This window comes from Podarcis cretensis (genome assembly GCF_951804945.1).
Source record: "Podarcis cretensis genome assembly, chromosome: 12".
Taxonomy (NCBI): domain Eukaryota; kingdom Metazoa; phylum Chordata; class Lepidosauria; order Squamata; family Lacertidae; genus Podarcis; species Podarcis cretensis.
This window is the reverse complement of record NC_137181.1, coordinates 51,225,541-51,249,845: the sequence shown is the minus strand read 5'-3', so window position 1 is coordinate 51,249,845 and position 24,305 is coordinate 51,225,541. Positions and strand designations below refer to the sequence as shown.

The window sequence follows — 24,305 nt, the reverse complement described above, 5'->3', positions numbered from 1 at the left end:
TCAAATCTAGCCCTGACTACAAGCAGGAGTCTCTTCCCCAGTGACATACATCAAACTTATTACTAAACTGAAAACTATGGAGAGAACTGGTCTGAATAGAGATATTGGATTCTTGTCTCGTTACATATGCTAAAGCTATTTTTGGTCGCCTGCTTACTATCCCTTGCTTTTTCCCTCAGGACTAAGTGCAGTTGTTAACAGTCCAACAGTTTACCATACCCATTGAGTCCCATCACCCATCTCCTACTACCCTTCTGAGAAAAACCCCTCCCCACCCTCCCACTATATATAAGGGTCTGGTGACTTCTCTTTCAGTATATCTGAAAAAGTATGCATGCACACGAAAGCTTATACCCAGAACAAACGTACATGGTCTCTAAGGTGCTACTGGACAATTTTTTAATTTTTTATTTATTCTGTACTGTTGGTGAGAGTGCCCCTGCTCATCCCAAGTGGACCTTGCGGTAGGATTGCTATCTTGTCATGCGGTGGAAGAACTAAGTCATGTTGTGGAAGAACTTAAATGAGACTGTTTTGGTGGAATTAAAATCTTATTTTAGTACACGACCCACGGAAAGAACTTGCAACTTCTGCCTGAAATAGAGAAGTACGGTAGAGTGATTAGTAAGTAGATATTTAATTATATAGCACTGTCCGTGTGCCAGTGGCGTAGCGTGGGGGGTGCAGGGGGGGGGCCGGCCGCACCGGGCGCAACATCTGGGGGTTAGGGTTAGGGGGCGCAAATCCACGGGTTAGGGGGCGCAAATCCATGGGTTAGGGGGCGCAAATTACTTGCCTTGCCCCTGGTGCTGACAACCCACGCTACGCCACTGCCGTGTGCATGGTGGTGGATGGAATGCAAGAGGAGGGCAGGTCCCTGACTTGAGTTTACAGTCTAAAAATCAGTACAGGGAACAACAAAGAAAGCAGTCGGGGAAATGGGGAAGCAATCTGTGATTATTTCAGTTATGCTTATGCTTAGCTACCTGTAGGGCATGGGAACTAGGGGACTGTTCCAAAGATATTTCATAGAACAGTTGGCTTTTAAACCGTGAGAGGTGGCATCAGGCAGGTGTTCTGACTAATGGGTTCAAGCTAAACTGGGTAGCGAGGGCAGAGCTTTTAAGGCTGGTGGGATGTGAAGAGAAAGAGATCCAAGACAGAAGAAGATCAGGGTTGGGAGAGAGAGGACGGCTTATATAGACCTAAAGGCATGCACCTATAGAATAGGGTTAGGAACGAAAAATATTAAAATAAGAGGGTTGAAAGAAAAAGCGGAAGGTAGCAATGTACAGTGGTACCTCAGGTTACAGATGCTTCAGGTTACAGACGCTTCATGTTACAGACTCTGCTAACCCAGAAATAGTACCTCAGGTTAAGAACTTTGCTTCAGGATGAGAACATACATTGTGCGGTGACAGCGGGAGGCCCCATTAGCTAAAGTGGTACCTCAGGTTAAGAACAATTTCGAGTTAAGAATGGACCTCCAGAACGAATCAAGTTACTAACCCGAGGTACCACTGTAATTCTTTTTTTTTTTTAAAAAAAAGAAATGCTGATTTTGTAGAGAGAATTGATTTATAGATGTTTCTTTTAGGATTGAATATTTCAGTGCTGGTACAGATAATCAAAACGAAGTGAATGATTTGGCAGAAATAATAATGCCGGGGCAGGGTTATAATAAATATTCCCTAGCACAGGGGTGACTAACCTGCACCACCTAGATATTATTGGACTCACAACTCCTATCAGCCCCAGCTTGCATGTCCAATGTAACATTCGGAGGGCTGCAGGCTACCCACTTCTGCTGTAAAGGTTAAAATTGTAATTTTGGTAACGTTTGATCAGCACAGCGGTGCTTTTTGGGTCTTGTATGTGTGGTGGTCAGTTCTGTTACTGTTTGCCTTAAACGAATAAATTCTAGACCGGAGGTGGGAAAATGCTGGTTAGAGGAAAGTGTGCCTCCCTCTCCTAGCATGGAAGGGCCATGTCTCTGCTTGTGTTAAAAAATAAGATAAAATAATAATTGGTTTAGGATTAAGATATGTTGAATTGTAGAATACTATGGATTGAGATTATGATGAAAAGGAAGGAAGTTAGTACCGGATTTTTCGCTCTATAAGACGCACCAGACCATAAGACGCACCTAGTTTTTGGAGGAGGAAAACAAGAAAAAAAATATTCTGAAACTCAGAAGCCAGAACAACAAGAGGGATCACTGTGCAGCGAAAGCAGCGATCCCTCTTGCTGTTCTGGCTTCTGGGATAGCTGCGCAGCCTGCATTCGCTCCATAAGACGCACACACATTTCCCCTTACTTTTTAGGAGGGAAAAAGTGAGTCTTATAGAGCAAAAAATACGGTAATTTGAATTAGTTAATTGTATTAGAAAATGAGTATTGGAAAATTGCTAAATGAGATTTAATGAAAATCAGTTAGGAAGGATTTGAGGAAATCACTTAACAATGGAAATTAGCTTGGATTTTGATTGGAAGAAATTGTCTGTTTGTCTGTTTTCTATATGTTTTGTTTTTTATGTTATGTTGTATTTGTTAAAAATTTGGAAATTCAATAAAATAAAATGAAAATAAAATAAAAACTTATGTTCTTTCCTGAAAGCTAAAGCTCCTGTCCACCTAACATATCTTCACAGGTCACATCCCAGAGAAGCTTTGGGATCGATTATGCCCACAACTGCTTCCTCAAGGATGGGAAACCATTCCGTTACATCTCGGGCAGCTTCCATTACTCCCGCGTTCCCCGGTACTACTGGAAAGACCGCCTCTTGAAGATGAAGATGGCAGGTCTTGATGCCATCCAAACGTAGGTAGCAAGAGTGGTTGTCAGGCAACCATTAAAAGGGGTGAGGCATCCTCTGAAGATACGGCCCGAGTTATGTATTGACTTTATTGGCAAAGAGCCAGAAGGTGTAGCAATACAGGAAACTCATTACAATTGTAGGAGAAAAATTGGCTAGAGTCCAGTTCACGAGATCTGTTGCCCGTTTCCCAACTAAATGGTAGCCAGGAACACATTCTAAAAGCGGTGTAATACAGTTGTTTACTCTTGACTTCCGTTTATTCCAGAGCAAGGTACTGCTACCTAAAATGAGCAGATATATACCATATTTTTCGCCCCATAGGGTGCACCGGCCCATAGGGCACACCTAGTTTTTTTTGGGGGGGTGGGGGAAATAAAGAAAAAAAATATATTTCCCCCCCCAGGTGCAGGGCTGGGGCAGGGGAAGCCCGAGCTTCCCCCGACCCCAGCCCCCAGAACAGGCTGCTATCCGCAAGCCTAGGGAGCCCGGCAGGAAGTCGCGCCGGTCTCCCCAGGCTTGCGGATATCTTCCCGAAGCCTGGGGCGCGTGGCTCAGCGCGCCCCAGGCTTTGGGATGCAGGCAGCTCCCACCGCCAGCCTCCAAACCAGGTCGGGGAACAGCGGGAAGGCGCGCTCCACCTGCCCGCCGTCCCCCGAGCTTGTGGGGCTGGCGGTGGGGAGAAGCGTTGCTTTCCCCACTGCCAGCCTCCAAACCAGGTCAGGTTTGGAGGCTGCTATCCGCAAGCCTTGGGAGCCCAACAGGAACTCCCGCGGAGCTCCCAAGGCTTCCGGATAGCTTCCTGAATCCTGGAGAGCGAGAGGGGTCGGTGCGCACTGACGCCTCTCGCTCTCCAGGCTTCAGCGAAAGCCTGCATTCGCCCCATAGGACGCACACACATTTCCCCTTCATTTTTGGAGGGGAAAAAGTGCGTCCTATAGGGCGAAAAATACGGTATGTGCATCCAGCTTATTGCTTCTGCCTCCCTTGTGCTGCGGCAGTTCAAGAGGTATTGGCGCAGTCATGCATTTCTGCCTGCTTGCTTCTTCAGGGAGGAAAAAGGCAGAACAGTATGCTGTGCTTTAAAGTATGTCAAAATGCTTCTCCGGGGTAAAAGTTGCTTTCTGCAATTTGCATAAACTGCAAATTAAGAAAAGTTGGATGCACTTGATCATTCTTCTTCTTCTTATTATTATTTTACTTCTTCTAGTCATGGGGAAAGTCTATGCCATCTATCAAGATTTTACCAAGCTTTGCCCATTTGTTCTCCAGACTATTTTTGCAGGGTCAGCAACTAGAACCTTGCTGCATCAAAAAGAAACAATACTGCTGCTCGTGTGACACTGAATTCTATGTCCCATCACCCTTCCTTGGTGACAGATTTTGTTCTTCTACCTTCTCCATGACCTGCTCCTCAGTAATGGCATTCTTATTTAGAGCAGATATAATGACAAACCTTTTTCAGTGTTATGCTTTTGTGAAAGCTTTGCTGCTTTTGCATCTCTAAAACTGCAATATCCCTGTCAACTTAGCCCTCCCAAAGTGTGATTCTATGATAGAGCCACCAGAGAGAGCTAGATTCATGTGCTCTGACATGCTGAAAAGCTTGTTGGAAGTAGCCAGCAGCACGATCGCTTCATCATGCATGAGAAAAGCACAGTCTATACCGGGGCCAGCAACCTTTTTCAGCCGTGGGCCGGTCCACCATCTCCCAGACCATGTGGGGGCCGGACTATATTTTTTTGGGGGGAAATGAACGATTTCCTATGCCCCACAAATAACCCAGAGATGCATTTTAAATAAAAGCACACATTCTGCTCATGTAAAAACACCAGGCAGGCCCCACACATAACCCAGAGATGCATTTTAAATAAAAGGACACACTTTACTTGTGTAAAAACACGCTGATTACCGGACCATCCGCCAGCCAGATTGAGAAGGCGATTGGGCCGCATCCGGCCCCCGGGCCTTAGGTTGCCTACCCCTGGTCTATACTGAAAGGTTCTCCTGCGCGAGCCTTGTCAAAGTGAATGGCAACCGTACAAAAGCTTTGCTCATGTTAGAGAACTTTCCCCCGAGTTGTGTTAAAAATCTACGGAAAAACAAATCCTTTAGCTTGGACCCAAAGAGCCGCAAGCAGAGGAAAAAGTACGGTGTGCAGTTCTGTGCACGTAAGCACAAATCAAAACACACCAGATTGGCGCACAGTTAAGAGGGAGAGGCATGCTTTTCACATGAAGGAGAGTCTTTGCATGAATTCCCACCCAACTCTGAACCCCCTGGTGCGAAGGCCTGTTCATGTATTCAGAAAAGGAACATCTGCACTTCATATCCCACCTGGCTGTTAGCTGTAATTCCTTCAGGTGCAATTATATTGCTGCTTGTGTCATTTTTGTAATTCTAACGTAAGAGGAGTATGTGGTATTTGCAGGTATGTCCCGTGGAACTTTCACGAAGTTGAGCCAGGAGTTTACAACTTCGCTGGTGATCGAGACCTTGAGAGTTTCCTGCGGCTTGCTGATGAGATTGGCTTGCTAGTCATCCTGAGAGCTGGGCCATATATATGTGCAGAATGGGACATGGTAAATATTTATCCTCATTTGTTGAGGCCAGAGGGCATTGCACGAGAGGACGTGTTATCCCATGCTTTCCAGTGTATTCCAAAAAGTCTTATCTTTTGCAGAAGCAGTTGTGTTGCAGGTTTGCTGCGCAAGCTTTCCCAATCGGCTATAACTGCACAGCCTGAATTTGCCAGGGTGGGATAGAATCCCAATAATAGTAATAATAATAATAATAATAAATAATAATAATAATAATAATAATAATAATAATAATAATAATAATTTATTATTTATACCCCGCCCATCTGGCTGGGTTTCCCCAGCCACTCTGGGCAGCTTCCAACAGAATATTAAAATACAATAGTCTATTAAACATTAAAAGCTTCCCTAAACCCAAGAATAGTGACAGTCTGGAAACGCTCTTGGTTTTCACGTTTGACTGACACTCACAAGATACTGGACATGGAATACCATGATGCCCTAAATGCAGCTTGTCTGCTCATTTCCATCCCAAAACTGCTCCAACCCCACCTGCTCCTTCAACTATAGTCTTGGTTCAGTTCCTTGGCCATGCTGGAGTCCAACAAAAAGAAGAGAATCAAGAAAAGCCATTTTAAAATATGGTGGTTTCAACTCAATATTGGAATCAGTGCTTATAGAGTTGCTTATATGAGTTTGGGTGCTAGGATTTTCCTGCATAATGTGATGCTATCATCAATCATGGTACTGAGCAGTAGGGCTGGGCGATATCTGGTTTTCAACATCATGATGTATCACTAGCTAAACATCAGAATACTCCAGTATATATCACAATGCCTGAAATAAAGATGGAGCTATGTAGAGGCATTGGCTGGCTTCATGGTTTTCCCCACATTGTGATTTTTGCATAGCGCGCGCGCACACACACACACAGTATATTGCCAGGTCAAAAATTATGAAACCAATATATCGATATGGACTTCAAACCAGTTTTGGAAGATAAATTAATATATCACCCAGCTCTTAACACCCATCATGATTTGTGATATATTGCCAAGTCAAAAACTATGAAACGGATATAATGATATTATATATGATATTATATTCAGACCAGTTTGGGAAGATAAATTAAAATATCTCACCCAGCCCTATTTGGCAGATTTTAAAGGATGTGATCTTGATAATGTCAAAGGGAGCAGAGGCAGGCCATTCTGCTCCACTTGCCCCTGATAGATTTTTAAGACCCACTTAGTACCAAACATGGAAGGGGCTGTTTGACCAAAGCCTTCCTTACATCGGTTGCATGGCAGTGCCCACAAAGTGACAGCAGCGGGTTCCCTGCAAGATCTCACGAGACCTTGCGAGATTTGGGCAACATATTGGTGAAAGCTGGCACCACTTCGCCGGTGGCAGAGGTGCCTCTTAGGCTTCTGCTGCCCAAGGTGGCAGCCTCAGCCTGCTTCGTGTGTGTGCCGGCCCTGATACCACCCCCCTCAAAGTGTCGTGCTGTGCCACCTCTGAGGGTATGGAGCCATTTGGATGGCCCTCAAAATCCTTTGAAGAGGCCACTGTCCATTTGGATGAAGGTGGTGCAACACAACTCTGCTGGGGGCAGAGCCATGGCTTCATGTTGGTTTTAGGGTTCTTTTACCCAGCTCTGAGCACTAGTTCAGGCCACGCAGCTCATACACCTGCATTGTTAAGTAGTAGATGAGGACTGTGAATTCAGCATAGTAATCCCAAGATTGTGAAACTCCTCCCAACTGAGATTAGAAAGGTTCCTTCCTTCCTGCACTTCACATGCATGACTAAGGCTTCCTTCTTCCTGCAGGCATTTTAAAATAATGTTTGTTTTGATGATAATAATAAAAAATTGCGTTATTGTCCCGCTTTCTGTGGATTGTCTTAATGTACACCACTTAGAGTTAATTTGGATATGCAGAAAATATTAAAAATAAATTTAAGGAATTTAAGGAACCACAGAAATAGGGGGAAGGAAGTCAAGTTTTGAAATGTTAAAATGACTGTAAAATTATTGAAATGTATAAACCTGAAAATCATAAATTACACACACACACACACACACACATATATATAAATAAATATAAAATGAACTCTGATGACAAAAAATGTACACCACTAGAAATTTGAATAATTAAATTAAATTATAAATATATAAATATATAATTTATATATAAATTATACACACACACACATAAATAAATATAAAATGAACTCCGATGACAAAAAATGTACACCACTTAGAAATGTGAATAATTAAGGAGTATAAAAATGCCTTAAATGAACAAATAATACTATTCCTGCTGGCTGGCTATTATAGTAGATGCTTCCAGCGGGTGGAAATCCAACTATTTTCTGAGGCAAGTATCTTTATATGGTTTTGCTTTCCAAGTATATTTTATAGTTTTCTTTTTTCCTTTCTAGGGAGGTCTACCTGCCTGGCTATTAGAAAAAGAAACCATCGTCCTTAGATCTTCTGATGCAGGTAACGAGTTCAAGAAAATGCGCAGTGTTGAATATGATTACTTAAGGCGACATTGCTAGAAGTCAAATGTGAAGTTCATACCTGTGAGCCAGTTGTTATCCTCCCTCCCCCATGTGCCCATGTGATCTCATGGCTTACCTCAGGTATGTGATTAAGTAGAGAAAGGTAACTTTATAGTTCTCTAGCCTATATCCAGGGATAGTTGGAAATGATGGCATGAATGGGGGCAAATGGAAGAGACACCTTGAATGTGTGAATCAGCCCATAAAATGCTCTTTACACATTTTGGGGGAGCAGTGATGGAAGAGTTTAAGAGACAAGCAAGGGCTACTCCCATTTTTGAGAATCTAAACCATGACTGTAACTCAGTTCTGGCCCACACTTTAAGCAAAACATGGAGATTTTTGGTTTGGCGGAGAGCTGAAGTAAAGAGAAACATGGCGGCCTTCATGTTAGCAGTGCCAGGAATTTGAATGATTTGCATACGTTTAATTATTTTATAGACATTCAAGAACTAAGCAATGGGGAAATAAACAACTTTTGCATAAAAACAATTAATAACTTTCAATGTATGCAATCTCTCTTTTATATTTTTCCAGATTACTTGGCAGCTGTAGAAAGATGGATGGGGGTCTTGCTACCAAAGATGAAGGTTCATCTTTACCAGAACGGAGGCCCAGTTATTATGGTGCAGGTAAAATTATGAAATTGAAATAAATACATGCATGGAATTTCCTATAATATACATGAAAATGGGGGGAAAAAACACAACCACGAAAACCTGAATGCTGTTAGTGCCAAGAATTAGGAATAAAGATCTTATTTATTGAACATGGCGAGAACGACCATAGCCAGTACATGGAAAACATTGCAACTTTTGACCATGGGTAAGTGGTTTGAAGCAGTCTGGCAGACAGCTTTGTTGGAAAAGCTAACATGGAAACTGCAGATAGCAAGAGGCCAAAAGAAAAATGATAACTTCTATACAGTATGGGGTGATTTTATTGAACACACAGGTAGTGGGGCCCATAGGGGAGTAGTGTTTGGGGTGGGTAACGCAGTTTGGAATACATGAAACATATGTTTTAACCTTTCGGATTAAATGTGTTCCTTCCTTTTAATGAGATTGGATCACACGATGTGTTATTTTATGGTTTTTAAGATTATGAGAAATATATGCTTCTTTAAAATTTAAAAAACAAGCAAGAAACAGTCCTCTTGAGAATGTGGGCCACACCGCCTCATTCCTACAATTTATTTCATTCATATATGTTTAGATCTCATTGAACAAATGGCTCACTTGCACATAGTGGCATCTAGATGGTTAGGATACTTCGCAGTGTGTTTGAGCCCTAAATTAACATACACCTAATCTAAGACTCTGGTGAGTAAAGAAGACAGAAGAGGGACTATTTCTACCTATCCTCTCAACCTCAAAATGGAGGCCTTTTATATCGGTCCTGGAGGTTTTGTTAAATATGATTAGGGGGGACCAGCTGGTGAAAGGGATTCAGGTCGGAGCCAGACATTACAAATTGAAGGCCTTTGCAGATGACTTAGTATTGACTTTGCAAGAGCCAGACACTAGTACCAAAAGAGTTCTAGAATTAATTCAAGTATTTGGTCAGGTCGCAGGATTTAAGTTGAATAAACAAAAAACTAAGGTACTGGAAAAAAAACTTAACAAATGTTGAAAGAGAGAGAGTCCAAGAGGAAACTGGGTTAACGGTGGCAAAGAGTGTAAAATATCTGGGGATTAACATGACATCTAAGAACGTAAACTTATTTAAGGATAATTATGATAAGTGCTGGACAGAGATAAAGAAAGATTTAGAAATATGGTCGAACCTGAAGCTTTCCTTGTTAGGTCAAATTGCAGTAATTAAAATGAATGTATTGCCTGGAATGTTATTTTTGTTTCAGACATTACAAATTGTTGATAAATTGGACTGTTTCAAGAAGTGGCAGAAAGATATATCTAAATTTGTCTGGCAGGGCAAAAAGCCCAGAATAAAGTTTAAGATACTTACTGATTCTAAAGAAAGAGGGGGGTTTGCCCTGCCGGACTTAAGATTGTATTATGAATCGGCAGCTTTCTGCTGGTTAAAAGACTGGCTACTTCTTGAAAATGCAGACATTCTAGACTTGGAAGGATTTGATGATAGCTTCGGTTGGCATGCATATATTTGGTATGACAAGGTTAAAGTGTATAAGGGTTTTAAAAATCATATTGTTAGGAAAGCACTATATAATGTTTGGATTCGGTATAAAGATTTACTGGAAAATAAAACTCCCAGGTGGCTTTCACCAATGGAGGCTAAGGAGGTAAAGAAACTTAATATGAGAACTAACTGGCCAAAATATTCTGAAATTTTAGAACAAGAAGGTGGTGAATTTAAACTACAAAGTTTTGAGAAAATAAAGTCCAAGGTACGGGATTGGCTCCATTATTTTCAAATAATGGAGGCCTACAAACAAGACAGGAAAATCGGTTTCCAGGTGGAGAAATCGAAATTAGAAACAGAACTGTTAGAACCCAATACTAAGAATTTATCAAGAATGTATAACTTGCTGTTGAAGTGGAATACAATAGATGAGACAGTGAAGCCAGCTATGATTAGATGGGCACAGGACATAGGTCATGACATTATGTTTGCTGACTGGGAGCAGTTATGGACCACAGGTATTAAATTCACGGCATGTAATGCCTTACGAGAAAACATTATGAAAATGATTTACAGGTGGTACATGACTCCAGTCAAGCTTGCGAAGATTTATCATTTGCCCAATAACAAATGTTGGAAATGTAAAGAGACTGAAGGTACCTTCTTCCACCTTTGGTGGACCTACCCAAAGATTAAGGCCTTCTGGGAAATGATTTATAATGAGATTAAGAAAGTACTTAAATGCACCTTTCATAAGAAACCAGAGGCATTTCTCTTGGGTATGGTCGGCCAGCTGGTGCCGAGGAAGGATAAAAACTTCTTTTTGTACGCTACTACGGCAGCAAGGATTCTTCTAGCAAAGTATTGGAAGACACAAGAGCACGCTGGAGGAATGGCAGGCGAAAGTGATCGACTTTATGGGACTGGCAGAAATGACCGGCAGAATCCGCGACCAAGAGAAAGAGACTGTGGAAGAAGACTGGAAGAAGTTTAAAATATATCTTAAGAGCTACTATAAAATTGAGGAGTGCTAAAATGCTAAGGGAGAGGAAGACGTAGAATTACAGCGGTAAATTTTGTTTGATTTAGGGTGAAATTGAAAGGGAGAATGAATTTATATTTAATTGGTTAAAAGGGTTGTTGAATAATTGTTAAAAATAAAAGGATGCAAAAAGGGGAAGGTATGGGGAAGTCCGAGAAAAGAGGCTTATGGAAATAAGGTTAAGAAATTATGAATTTATGTGTTTGTTTCTATGTTGTTTTTGTTGTGTTTGTTAAAAATTGGAAAATTAATAAAAAATTTATTAAACAAACAAAACAAACAAAACAAAAAAAAAACAAAATGGAGGCCTCAGAATGTGGTTAAGCTGCTTCCAGGCAACCCAGGAAGTTGAAACTTGCTCTAACAGCAGCCTACGTTTCACTGATTACTAGGAAAGCCTTAAAAAAAATGGAGCATTTTGCATCTAATAGTCAAAACCTGAGACACAAAGTTTTCCTCACCAGGGGGCCATCACTCCAGCACATATTGAGCCTAGCAGAACGTGGAGTGTTTGGTTATGAGACTCCATTGGTTTTTCACACACTTCAGGCCGACCAAGGCTACAATCCTATATATGCATTTTCTCGAAAGTAAATATCATTGGCATGCATAGGTTTGCAGAGAGGGTTTAAAGAACACACCCAGAGGTAGCTTGGAGCCTTCTTACAAAATGCAAGCTTCATTTACTAGTAGCGAATAAGCTTTTTACTTTTCTTCTAAAATGGCTCCACGTTAATGCAATGCAGTATTATGTATCACAGTCAAATACGGCAGCAGCTTTGATAATTCAATACAGGACTTTAAGAAAATAGATCATACTGAAAATTACTCCAGATATAATTGCTACTGCTAGACATCTTCCTGGGTCCACTATTATGTGAATGGCACAAACTGCTTGCAAGGCAGAAGTCTGATAAGGAGATCACTATAAATTAGTATTAAAAAGCAATGTTATTGAATAGTATTTTAAGCTGCTCGCATGGATTTAAGTCAATAGTTTTTGTTTCCTATGAAAAGAGGGTATTTAAAGCAGTTAGCATGTCTTGGGGACATCATAATAAAGACTGCTACTTTGGAAAAATGTTCCCCCAGAATTCCCAAAAAGATCTGCCCTAGAGGTTTTTAATTGTGGAAATATGATCTTATTTTAGTTTGTTTTTTGTATGATTATTTGAACTTCTCTTGTTTTTCTACACATTATAATATTTCTATTTATCGGTTAACTTCCACGCTAGTTGACGGTTGTCAGCTGTTTTTCCTTACTAATTTTATGTGTATGTTTGGTTTAGGTTGAAAATGAATACGGGAGCTACTTCACCTGCGATTTTGATTACCTTCGTTACCTGCAGAGCCTTTTCCGTCAGCACCTGGGGGATGAAGTGGTGCTGTTCACCACAGATGGCGCAAGCAAGTTTTTCTTGAGATGTGGGACTCTTCAAGGCCTTTATTCCACTGTGGATTTTGGACCAGGTTGGTTGCTGTCTTGAGCAGCGCAACTAACTGGAAGCAAGCTTGTGGGAAATTTACTCGCAAGTACTGTATGGTGGAATTTATTCCCAAGTAAAGATGCAAAGATTTGGGCAAATATATATTTTTTCATTATTATAGAAACATAAGAAGTTACTGAGGCTAGTGGGATTCAGCTACTGGTGTGCTGAAAATTTAGATCGTGCAGTTATAGTCGATGGGGAACTCGTAAACAACAAACCTACTTCTCCCAAAGAGTGGTATTTCTATCAGGAAAATATTGGGGGAAAGCACATTTGAGCACCATTTAGATGTTCGTCTGCTTTTCCTTCATTGAAATTCGACCAAAGTAGTCCACACCTGCACACATTTGAATCAGTGCACATTATTATTATTATTATTATTATTATTATTATTATTATTTAATCCAGCAGGTATGGTGGTTTCTCCATCATGGATCCTCCATTTTAGGATTGCTTTTCCTAAATATTTTTTATATCTCTGCCCCCTGCCCCCTTTTATTTATTCAGTTTATCAACTTTGGCAAGATGTGCTGGTCCTGCTGTTTGGGTTTTCTCTAGAGACAGGGGCTGACACTGGGGAATTTTGAAAAGCGTAGTATGTAGAGTTAAATTATTATAGTACGCCTTTCACCAGTATAATCCTATGATGTCATTCTGGGGTGGGTTTCTTTGCATTGAGCTTAACCTTGTGAGTGTTGTTTAGGTCCCATGCTTGATAAACCTATGGCTAAATACCCAAATGAATGCCCCTGTTATGAATGAGTGTGCTTTTTGTGTTCTGTTCAACAAGTCACCTCAAATATGTCTCTGTTGTGTTCAATTGTGCAAGTTTTTTTTTAGGTTAACATATTCCCAGCCTTCTCTTCTTCTTTAATTTGCTTTATGTAGTTATAGCCAGGCTCCCCTCTCATTCTTCTTGCACCTAGATTCTGTCCATGGTTTTTTTTAGAAAGTTTCCTGTCATAATTGATGGCCTCTAGTTTCCCTTTTGCAATTCTCCAGTGAGTGTGGAATGCAAAATGCTTTTTTGTTGACAGCACATGTGACTTTGTGTAGATATGTTTGTGCACAGGGCTTTTTTCCCAGCCGGAACTTGCCAGAACTGAGTTCTGGCACTTCTCAAGTGGGCGCCATTGCTATTGTAAGAGAACAAGGCAGACATTAATGGTGAGTTCTGGCACCTCTTTTTCTGAAAAATAGCACTGGTTCTGCATTAAGAAAGGCACGTTTTTCCATTTAAACAGGGCCAGCTGCTGGGTGTATTACAGATGAGGCCTGTAGTAGCAGAGAAACGGCAGCATAGGAATCAGTTTTGACACCCTATTTTCTTCATTTCTTTGCAGGTGCTAATGTCACAGCATCATTCTTAAATCAGAGACACGCTGAACCTAATGGCCCCTTGGTATGATTTCGCCCCTTCCCCTTATGTTCATACAATACTGCTGATATGAGTGCATAACAATACAAAGGCGGTTGTAGTAAGTTGTTATTAGCAATGGGTTGAACTGAAATACTGTAGGGTATACCAGATACATAGGCATATTTATGTGTTTCGTTATTCTTTTAAATGCCCCCAAAGAACTTCTTACGGACAAAATACAAGGCAGCAGGGATAATAAACTGAGGGAGTTCAACATATGTAGATGGGGAAAGTTTATGGTGGATGAGGAAGAACTGCACTTCAAACAAATAAACAAACAAACAAGCAAACAAACAAACAAACAAACACAAAGCTTAATGCATGGGATTCTTTTGTATCTTCAGCTTGACGTAATCTTGGGTCCCTTTTGTCCAGATGTTGGGCAATTGGGTAACTGGTTTAAGTACAGTGGTACCTCGGGTTACATACGCTTCAGGTTACATACGCTTCAGGTTACAGACTCCGCTAACCCAGAAACAGTACCTCGGGTTAAGAACTTTGCTTCAGGATGAGAACAGAAATCGTGCTCCAGAGGTACGGTGGCAGCGGGAGGCCCCATTAGCTAAAGTGGCGCTTCAAGTTAAGAACAGTTTCAGGTTAAGAACGGACCTCCGGAATGAATTAAGTACTTAACCCGAGGTACCACTGTAGTCTGAGAAAGCAGGGGCTTGCTTGATGGGTGGGGGGAATCACCTATGGAAACGGATGAAGCGGCAAGCAGCGATCAGAAGTTGATTTCCTTCATCTCACGACATCAAAGTCCAACTCCTTGTCACAAGACATATGCAGGGTGGAAAGGAGTGGCCATTGTCAGAGTTTGGAATCAACAGGGATGACTGCTTCAGATGGCCATCTAGAGCCAATGTAGTATGTGACTTGGACCAGGGGAAACCAGGTTCAAATGCTTGCTCAGCCATGAAGATCACTAGGTGACCCTAAGTCAAACACAGTTCTGTGCTTAGGCTGCTATTGTTTGGGTCAGGGTTATCCAAACTTCGATCTCCAGCTGTTTTGGGACTACAACTCCCATCATCCCTAACTAGCAGGACCAGTGGTCAGGGATGATGGGAACTGTAGTCCAAAAACAGCTGGAGACCCAAGTTTGGGAAACCCTGGTTTGGATAAAGCAATATATAGGTGTGGACTAGTTTTCAGACTCCGGGAATCTACTTTCTCGTTTACTGTAGCACCAAGGTTCACAATCTCAAGTGAAATGCAAAGTAATGGTCAGGAGGTTGGTGCTGATGCAGAATGGTGATTTGAGTGGGGTGGGGCATCCGTTACATACGACACCCTATGAGGCATAAAGTTCAAGGACTGCCTCTTCCATATAAACCTACCTGGACCCTCAGATCATCTTCTGAGGCCCTTCTTCGTGTGCCTCCTCCTTGAGAGGTCTTAAAGGTGGCAACACGAGAAGGGGCCTTCTCTGCAGTGGCTCCCCATCTGTGGAATGTCCTCCCTGTGAAGTTCGCCTGGTGCCATCATTATACATCTTTAGGCTGACAGGCAAAAATTTTACTTTTTAACCAGGCCTTTGGTTGATCTGATTGACACCCTATGCCCTTTTATAATGTGGCTCTTTTTTGGGGTGTTATTGGGTTGTTTATTTTGATTATATATAGTGTGGGTTTTATGTTGATCTTTTCTGTGAACCGCCCTGAGACCTCTGGGTATAGGGCAGTACTGTATATAAATAAATAAAAAATAAATAAATAAAGTTAGTGTTGCCTGCATTTGCTAGTAGAAATATACATCTGAAGAAATACAGGTCAGAGAGTCTAACAGCTTGATATAGAGGGGGCAGAGCACTATTTTGCTACTGCTATTTTAAACCATTGGGAACTAGAAACCCGTGTCCATCATCCTGTCACAGACCAGTTGATCCTGATCTGCGTACATCTCACTACCCCTTCCTTTCCCCTCTGGTCTTGTAAGAAAGGCAGGAAACGACTGATAAATGGTGGTGATAAATATGAGCCAAACCACAGGCTATGCCTCAAGCACAAACACATCCTCTTCATATGGTCATTGGTCAGATCTTTAATATTAGCAAGTTTTCTTTGCTCATTACCACTGGTGGTAACATGGCACACTGTGCCGGCGGTGGGCACCTCAGTGTGCATGGCAGCCAACAATGTAAGAAAAGGCACAGCAGTTGTGGAAGAAATGTGAAGGAAGCTTAATAATCTTTAGTATCACCCTATCTAAAAGCATTTTGCGCTTGTGCTAGCAGTACACATGAAAAGGATCTAGGGGTCTTAGTAGACCACAAGCTTAACATGAGTCAACAGTGTGATGCAGCAGCAAAAGAAGCTAATGCTATTCTTGGCTGCATCAACAGAAGTCTAGTGTCCAGATCAAGGGAATAGTACACTCTATTCTGCCTTGGTCAGACCACACCTGGAATACTGTGTCCAGTTCTGGGCGCCACAATTAAAGAAGGATGCTGACAAGCCGGAACAGGTGCAGAGGAGGGCGACCAAGATGACCAGGGGTCTGGAAACCAAGCCATATGAGGAATGGTTGAAGGATCTGGGTATGTTTAGCCTGGAAAAGAGGAAACCAAGAGGAGATGATAGCCACCTTCAAATATCTGAAGGGCTGTCACATGGAAGATGGAGCAGGTTTGTTTTCTCCTGCTTTGGAGGGTAGAATCATAGAATCATAGAGTTGTAAGAGACCACAAGGGCCATCGAGTCCAACCCCCTGCCAAGCAGGAAACACCATCAGAGCACTCCTGACATATGGTTGTCAAGCCTCTGCTTAAAGACCTCCAAAGAAGGAGACTCCACCACACTCCTTGGCAGCAAATTCCACTGTCGAACAGCTCTTACTGTCAGGAAGTTCTTCCTAATGTTTAGGTGGAATCTTGTAGTTTGGAGCCATTGCTCCGTGTCCGCTTCTCTGGAGCAGCAGAAAACAACCTTTCTCCCTCCTCTATGTGACATCCTTTTATATATTTGAACATGGCTATCATATCACCCCTTAACCTCCTCTTCTCCAGGCTAAACATGCCCAGCTCCCTTAGCCGTTCCTCATAAGGCATCGTTTCCAGGCCTTTGACCATTTTGGTTGCCCTTCTCTGGACACGTTCCAGTTTGTCAGTGTCCTTCTTGAACTGTGGTGCCCAGAACTGGACACAGTACTCCAGGTGAGGTCTGACCAGAGCAGAATACAGTGGCACTATTACTTCCCTTGATCTAGATGCTATACTCCTATTGATTTGAATCAATGCTTTCAAGTTCCAAGAAAGGAGATTCCGACATCAGGAAGAACTTTCTGAGAGTAAGAGCTGCGTGACCGTGGAACAGACTCCCTCCGGAGGTTGTGAACTCTCCTTCCTTGGAGGCTTTTAAGCAGAGATTGATGGTCATTTGTCATGGATGCTTTTGTTGGGATTTATGAATTGCAGGGGTTGGACTAGATGACCCGTGCGGGTCCCTTCCATCTCTACAATTCTATGATTCTAACATGAACTTTATACCTACTGTAATGGATGTATGGGGGTTGCTCGTGCGTAAGTTGCCACCACTCCTGGCTAGGCAGCCTGGTTAAACCTTTCCTGACTGAACAGCCCTTCACTTCGTGGCTGTTCAGTCGCTAGCAGAATCCGTCAGTGGGCGTTTCTTAAACTTATTCCAGCACAGAAGCTCTTTGACGCCAAGTCTACCCCTACTTTCCCTCCACGGAAGTCTTCTGCGCAGGGTGGGTGTGGGCAGAGGAGGACCTGTGCTCTCCCCGCTGGTCTCCAGCGAAGAGTCCTGGAGACCCCTCTCCGATTCCCCCAACCACCCCCCTTTATCCCTGGTGTTACGCTGATTTCCTTCCCCAGCCGATGAGTTCCCTCTCTCCCTGCTTGGCCCTTCTCCGGCATCGCTTGGGAGCCCTGCCTCCACTTCTGGCTCCGATGTCAGTTCCCTGACACCTACATTGGCAGAATCTATTTTATGTACCATGGGTTGGGTTCGCTCAAAGATGTTGATGTGGGAAACATGTACAAAAGCTTCTCTTTCTGTTGAGTAGCTTGAACATGGTAAAAAAAAAAAAGCTTTTATCACTGACACACTGCTGCTTAGATGTCTTTTTAATTTTTTTAAATTCTTTTTTTCCCATTCTACAATGCAGTGTAATTTTTTAAAAATTAAATAAGAGCTGGATAGATTTTGTTAGCTGCTTTTTATTGCATGAGCTATATAATTTCCCTTAAATGCAAAACTTCTTCCATTGTTTTATTTCTTCTTTCAGGTCAATTCTGAGTTCTACACTGGCTGGTTGGATCATTGGGGCCACCGTCATTCCGTTATATCATCATCACTTGTAGCTAAGACTCTTAGTGAAATTCTGGCACATGGAGCGAATGTTAACATGTAAGTTCATCAACATCTATTTAAATGAGAGCTTGGGTTTTTAGTACAGCATCTTTGACTGCCTATTTGCCTCTCTTTTCAGGTATATGTTTATAGGAGGAACTAATTTTGGTTACTGGAATGGTAAGAAGTGTGTGTTGCGTGTGTGCGAGCACTTATTTTTTTATATAACAATAGCTGCTTTTTATTTTATTAAGCTGTTTTGGGTTATCTCAAGTACTGGATTATTTTTTAATCTTTGAAAAAAAGGAAAAAGGATCCGAGGAAGGCAAAAAAGGACCTACTTTTCCTACTTCCTTGAAACAGAGGGAGCAAGAAAACATTATATGCTAAAGTGGTAGAAGGCGGTCTTATCACATGTTGGGTCATCGTAGCCTCACGGCCTACTTTCAGTAATACAGTATGGGTCAGATAAAACAGAGGAATAGCCAGACAAGTTAGACAGCTGTATTTATTGCCAGCTTAATTTATGACAGTAGCTTGGGAGAAAGAGGTCCTTCAGATTTACATTCAGCCTCTGAATACTTGGGTCATAGTTTAGCCTTTCCATACTGGAAAAGCCAGCACCGTCCACTGTTGGAAGACAAGACAGCGGTGCATATGCGCCACCTTTGAAATGTAGGAATGCAGCTGATGTCCCTAAATTTGCACATCTGTTTTATTAGGCAATACAGATGTTTGGGCTTGAGAAAAACAAGCCTGCTTTGGGATAGTTTTGAGAAGAGCATATGTATTGTTGGGAGCCGCCCAGAGTGGCTGGGGCAACTCAATCAGATGGGCAGCATATAGATAATAATAACATTATTATTATACTTCCTCCTGTGTTCATTTTCCTCCCTGCAGGAGCCAACATGCCTTATGCAGCACAGCCAACTAGCTATGATTATGACGCCCCGCTGAGTGAAGCCGGAGATCTCACGGAGAAGTACTTTGCTATTAGGGAAGTCATTGCCATGGTGAGATTCTCCTAAAGCATCACCAAAGTATCTTTTCCTGCATTAGCCTTGGCTTCCATTGTGTCACAAGGACTGAAAATGATGGCTCCTGCTTGATGTTTTTGAACTCTGTGGCGTCCAGATTCAGTGGAGCAGGAATTCCCAGATTTGATTACGCATCTGAGAGTTAAGCAAAGTAGAGCCCTTGGAACATAGTCTAATTTTACCAATTAATTTTTATTGGTTTTCCAAATTTTCCGCAAATCCATAACAAATTGAGCAAATTTAATGCAACTTTTTCAAAAAACAACTCCTCACCCCTTCTTGGATGTGCCCATAATCAACCCTTATTGCTGCTTATATTTCATAGTTATCTTTACTTCACATTCCCTTTTTTTTTTTTTGTCCTTATCCATCAGCTATCTGTTTGTTAATTCCTGCTCGTACCTTAGTTAACATTTCCAATATTATCAAGTGAGGATTACGCCTCCATTTTTTAATCCACAGTAGTTCATTAATATTTATTTCTGAAATAAAACTTTCAATTCCCTCCATCTGTGCATATAAACACCTAATAATCCCCCCTCTGTAATTGTTTTCCGTTTGATTCTTAGCTGCCCAGATCTTCATTACTGTACAGTCCATGTATCTCTTCACAACTATTGTCATTTGTTGTTGGTTTTATAGTTTTGGGGTTGGGTTTTCAAGGACAACCATCTTGCTCGGCATGCATTCCCACAGGTGGTGTCTTAACAACCATCCAATAAGATCAGGGAGAGGTATAGATGGAACATAGTCTAACGGCCAACATCCCCCTTTTGTATGGGATTTTGTGTGGACTGGGTTGAATACCCTTGCCAAACTCAATACAGCCCACAGTCTATAACTTTACCTACTCCTTTGTGGCTTAGTGCGCAAGAGGACCATACTGAGAAGTCATATGTTATCTAATCCATATAGTTTTTAATGCCATGTAGAGCAAATGTCACTACATGAGGCTCGTACAGACAATAAATGCAGTCTACTGGAGAGTTCTTTTGCAGTGCTCCCATTTCTTTCAGTGGCGTTTGTGGCGTTTGCCCATTGTTTTGAAAATGTCTGTACAGGGGGAGAGGAAGGGTTAATAGGTAGACCAATAGAAAAGCCAGAGGCGGAGCCTACCTGTTTATAAAAGGGCTTAGCCCGAGGTTGGTTTTAGTTGGTTGGTTGGGAAAAGGCAGTTGGGAAAGCAGTTGGCAGACAGTTGGAATTAGAGAGACAGTTAGTGCAGTTGGTTCTTGTGTGAGGGGAGGTAGAAGAGTTAGAGACAGAATAAAACAAGACTAAGAGGGTAAAGAGTAAAAACGTTTTGAATGCAGTTAAAGTTTATTTGTGTTTGCAATAAACTGCACTCTTATTTGGTAACTTAAGAACCTGACTGAGACTAAGTGATTTACCGGGGAGGACCTGGTTGGTGGCAGCGGATTAGTGATGTACGGGTCAATAGTCCATGAGACGACCGGGGGCTCTGTACGAACGCCACAGAGTTGTGCAGCACAACTGTAGCCAGTTGTGCTTCTGAAAAACTGCATGTGGGCGACCACCGCTTCTCAGCTGAGAGAACGCTGCTTCCCAGCGATTTGACTTTTCCCACAACGCTGAGCAGGGCAGATTGGCCGCAGCGAACAAAAGCAAATCCTTCTGAGTCCTAAAGAAAACTAGAAACCAAGCGAAGCAGAGGAAAACCGCAAAGCAAACAGGCAAAAAGATCCGGCGAGGAGGCGAAAGAGGGAAGCCCCTCAGCTGTGCCGCAGTTTAAATCTCCCGCAGTCACGCCCCCTGCCGGTACTGATTGGCCAATGGGGGGCATGACGCAGCTGGGGCTCAGCGCAAGGGGGGCATCACCACTCCACCCCCTAGCCAGAACACTGTGAGGACCCGGGTGCCCGGCCGCAACACCCCCCCCCCAGGGAAGGTGAGCAGACTTCCCAAAGGATTGCGCCCCAACCATTTAACTGTGCCAGAAGCAGAAACTGGTGAGAAATTCAAATCGCCAACACCACAAACCAAACAAGCCCCAGGATCATTTGTGCAGTGGCTTCAAAGCAGTGTCTCTTCAATGACATGATGCATGTGCCTGTGGAATGAGGCAGTTGGTTCTTTAAATCACAAAGCTTGCTTTTTTAAATTTTAATTGCTTGTTCCTGTTTTAGTACAAGACAATACCACAGGGCCCTATTCCTCCCTCGACCCCCAAGTTTGCCTATGGAGAAGTTCCGCTGAAAAAGGTAGGTGGATATTGTATATTGTATAGTAGATTAATATGCCTAGGGCGGGCGCTTCTGCCTTGTGTTTATTAAGGACAATTTTTGCAAAAGGCTAAAATACCCATTTATAATATAATAATAATAAATTAGTATTTGTATGTCACCTATCTGACTGGGTGGCTTCCAACAAATTAAAACGCCAAACACAGAAAAACATCAAACATTAAAAACTTCCTCAGCAATTTTGTAAATGTGATGGGGGGTTGGGGTGGGGAAAGCACACCTCTAAGTTGGGGGTTTGATTTTGAGCTCGGAAATGGGTATTTGTAGCTTTGTGACTGAAGCTAAGGGAATTCATTTAAGCTGTTCCTTACGGTGAAATTTGCAACGTATAGTTGAGGAATACTGCTGAATGTTCCATTAGGTGTAGCAATTTCTGGGAAATCCGGTTCTTGGAAGGAAGCATGTCATCAAGATTGTAGAACCATAAGAAAGTACACCTATGCTATGAGGGTGGCTATAAAGTTGATCGTAAAATTTGGGGTGCTTTTATGATAAGCAGACTTTCTCACCATACGCATAGTTGCTATATTAATGTGGGATGGAACTGGCTGGTGATAGGCAGTTGCGTTGAATCTGCGTGAGAACAAAATGAGGACAGCAGCAATAAGCAAATGGGTTAACTTTCTCTTCTTTCACCTCTCCCACACAGTGTTAATAGATGGCAGTGTTAATAGTTCTATTTTTGACAATTATTTTTTTAATAAAAACCAACCCCACAATGTTATGTATTTTCCTGTATTGCCTCTCTGAGCCCAGCTTTGGCTGGGGAAGGCAGGATATAAATAAAAATTTATTATTATTATTATTAAAGGTGGGGACCGTAAGGGATCTTCTGAAGGACCTTTCCCCATCGGGACCAATTAAAAGCACCTACCCTTTGACATTTGTTCAAGTGAAGCAGGTAAAAGTTGGTCGTGAAAGAGTTTTGAGTTAGCATTTCGCACATTGTCCTGCTGTAGCTCTTTCAGTGATGTTTGAGAAGAACCGTTCCATTTGTATACGCTCTGCTTTCCATAGTTTGAACCATGAAGTAGAACCTCCAAGGATTGTAGCTTTCAGGTGGGCTGAACTGAGCAGTTCTAGCTGGGGAGAAAACTGTGAATTGTTTTAGAAGGCTTTGGCGATTAAGGCGGGTGCCTGGGGCACAAGTGTGAGCAGCTAGATGAATAGAAATGAGGATGCAGAGAATAATTGCACCAGAGAGAGGCAAGAACAGATACGAGGAACTGGCAGATCAGTATAGAAATATCTCATCAGTTAAATGTATAGTTGAAAGAGAGGCAAAAGGACAAATCTATCTGACTTTTAGAAGACATCTGAAGGCACCCCTGTTTAGGGAAATTTTTAGTGTCTGAAGTCTTATTATTTATTTTAGTCCTCTGTTGGGAGTGCTCAGAGTGGCTAGGAAAACCCAGTCAGATGGGCGGGGTATAAACAAAACAACAACAACAATTATTATTATTATTTAACATAGCTCAGCATCTGTCAGAAGAACTTTAGTGAAGGGAACAAGAGGATGTGTCATGGAGGACGATTGTTTAGTGGATGGATGAGGGTGCCTCAGACTGTCACTATTTTGCGGAGGAGATTCAAACATACAGTGGTGCCTCGCAAGACGAAATTAATCCGTTCCGCGAGTCTCTTCGTCTTGCGGTTTTTTCGTCTTGTGAAGCGTGGCTATTAGCGGCTTAGCGCTATTAGCGGTTTAGCGGCTTAGCGGCTGTTAGCGGCTTAGAGGCTTAGAAAAAGGGGGGAGGGAAAAAACTCGCAAGAACTCGCAAGACGTTTCGTCTTGCGAAGCAAGCCCATAGGGAAATTCGTCTTGCGAAGCACCTCAAAAGATGGAAAACTCTTTCGTCTAGCGAGTTTTTCGTCTTGCGAGGCATTCGTCTTGCGGGGCACCACTGTATACTGGAGCTTTAGACTTGCACAGTTAACGTGGGTTAAAGGGCTCTATCACCCTAGTGCTAGTCCATCTTTAAAAAGGAATCTGATCTTTTGCGATTTGGAAAGTGACACAGCAATGCACTGAAAAGCGTGGAATGCACAAACGACTAATGGGAAGAGATGTAACCCCCCCTGCAAGCAAATAAGAACGAATGGTCAATAAACAGGATGGTCCCTAAGAAAGTGTTTGGCAATTTGATGTATAGAAATATTAGTCAGCAGGAGGTTTGGGGCATAGGAAGATAGGTTGCAGCTGAATCATGAAAACCTGGTTTATTAAGCCAAGAAATGCCTGAGTCTCAAGCAGCCCCTTTGCCTGCTTGTGTGGTGGGAGGGGGAAATAAACCTGGAAGACACAGTTAACCATGGCTTCCGACATATATATGATCTGGAAACTATGGTTAATGGCTTCCAAACAAACCAGATTTGGAAGCCTGTTTGAACCGTGGCTGGTTTGGAAGCCATTAACCATAATTCCATAATTCCCTGATCAGGTATAGCAAGACGCTATGGTTAACTGGCTTGTTTCCTTGCTTGCATGAAGGGAGCAGTGAAGCAGGAGCAAAGAGGCTCATTGAACCAGAAGTTGATCATCCATGTTGGGCCATGGAGTCTTTTCTCTGTAGGTGTCATCTTTTCATTTCACTGGATGAATCTTTGAAATTAAGACCTTTTAACAGCTAGGTAAGCACTAATGCAAACTTCGAAAGCGAGTATGACTCACCTAATCTTAACCAAAATAATTGAACTTTCAGTAGCTAATGT

At 42.2% G+C, this 24,305-nt stretch overlaps 1 protein-coding gene across 2 annotated transcripts in view; it reads left to right on the top strand.

Annotated features, from left to right (window-relative positions):
- GLB1 (galactosidase beta 1) overlaps positions 1-24,305 on the top strand; it is a 42,905-nt gene that overhangs the window by 6,485 nt on the left and 12,115 nt on the right. Inside the window, exons 2-13 of one of the 2 annotated variants that reach the window (XM_079947787.1) lie at positions 454-624; positions 2,652-2,821; positions 5,248-5,398; positions 7,802-7,862; positions 8,462-8,556; positions 12,359-12,539; positions 13,903-13,961; positions 18,228-18,349; positions 18,432-18,472; positions 19,193-19,305; positions 21,477-21,551; positions 22,405-22,494. In XM_079947787.1, coding sequence (XP_079803913.1) covers positions 2,790-2,821; positions 5,248-5,398; positions 7,802-7,862; positions 8,462-8,556; positions 12,359-12,539; positions 13,903-13,961; positions 18,228-18,349; positions 18,432-18,472; positions 19,193-19,305; positions 21,477-21,551; positions 22,405-22,494 — 1,020 coding nt within the window. In that variant the 5' untranslated portion in view covers positions 454-624; positions 2,652-2,789. The remainder of the gene's footprint in view (positions 1-453; positions 625-2,651; positions 2,822-5,247; positions 5,399-7,801; positions 7,863-8,461; positions 8,557-12,358; positions 12,540-13,902; positions 13,962-18,227; positions 18,350-18,431; positions 18,473-19,192; positions 19,306-21,476; positions 21,552-22,404; positions 22,495-24,305) is intronic. The other variant, XM_079947786.1, reaches the window with a different exon arrangement.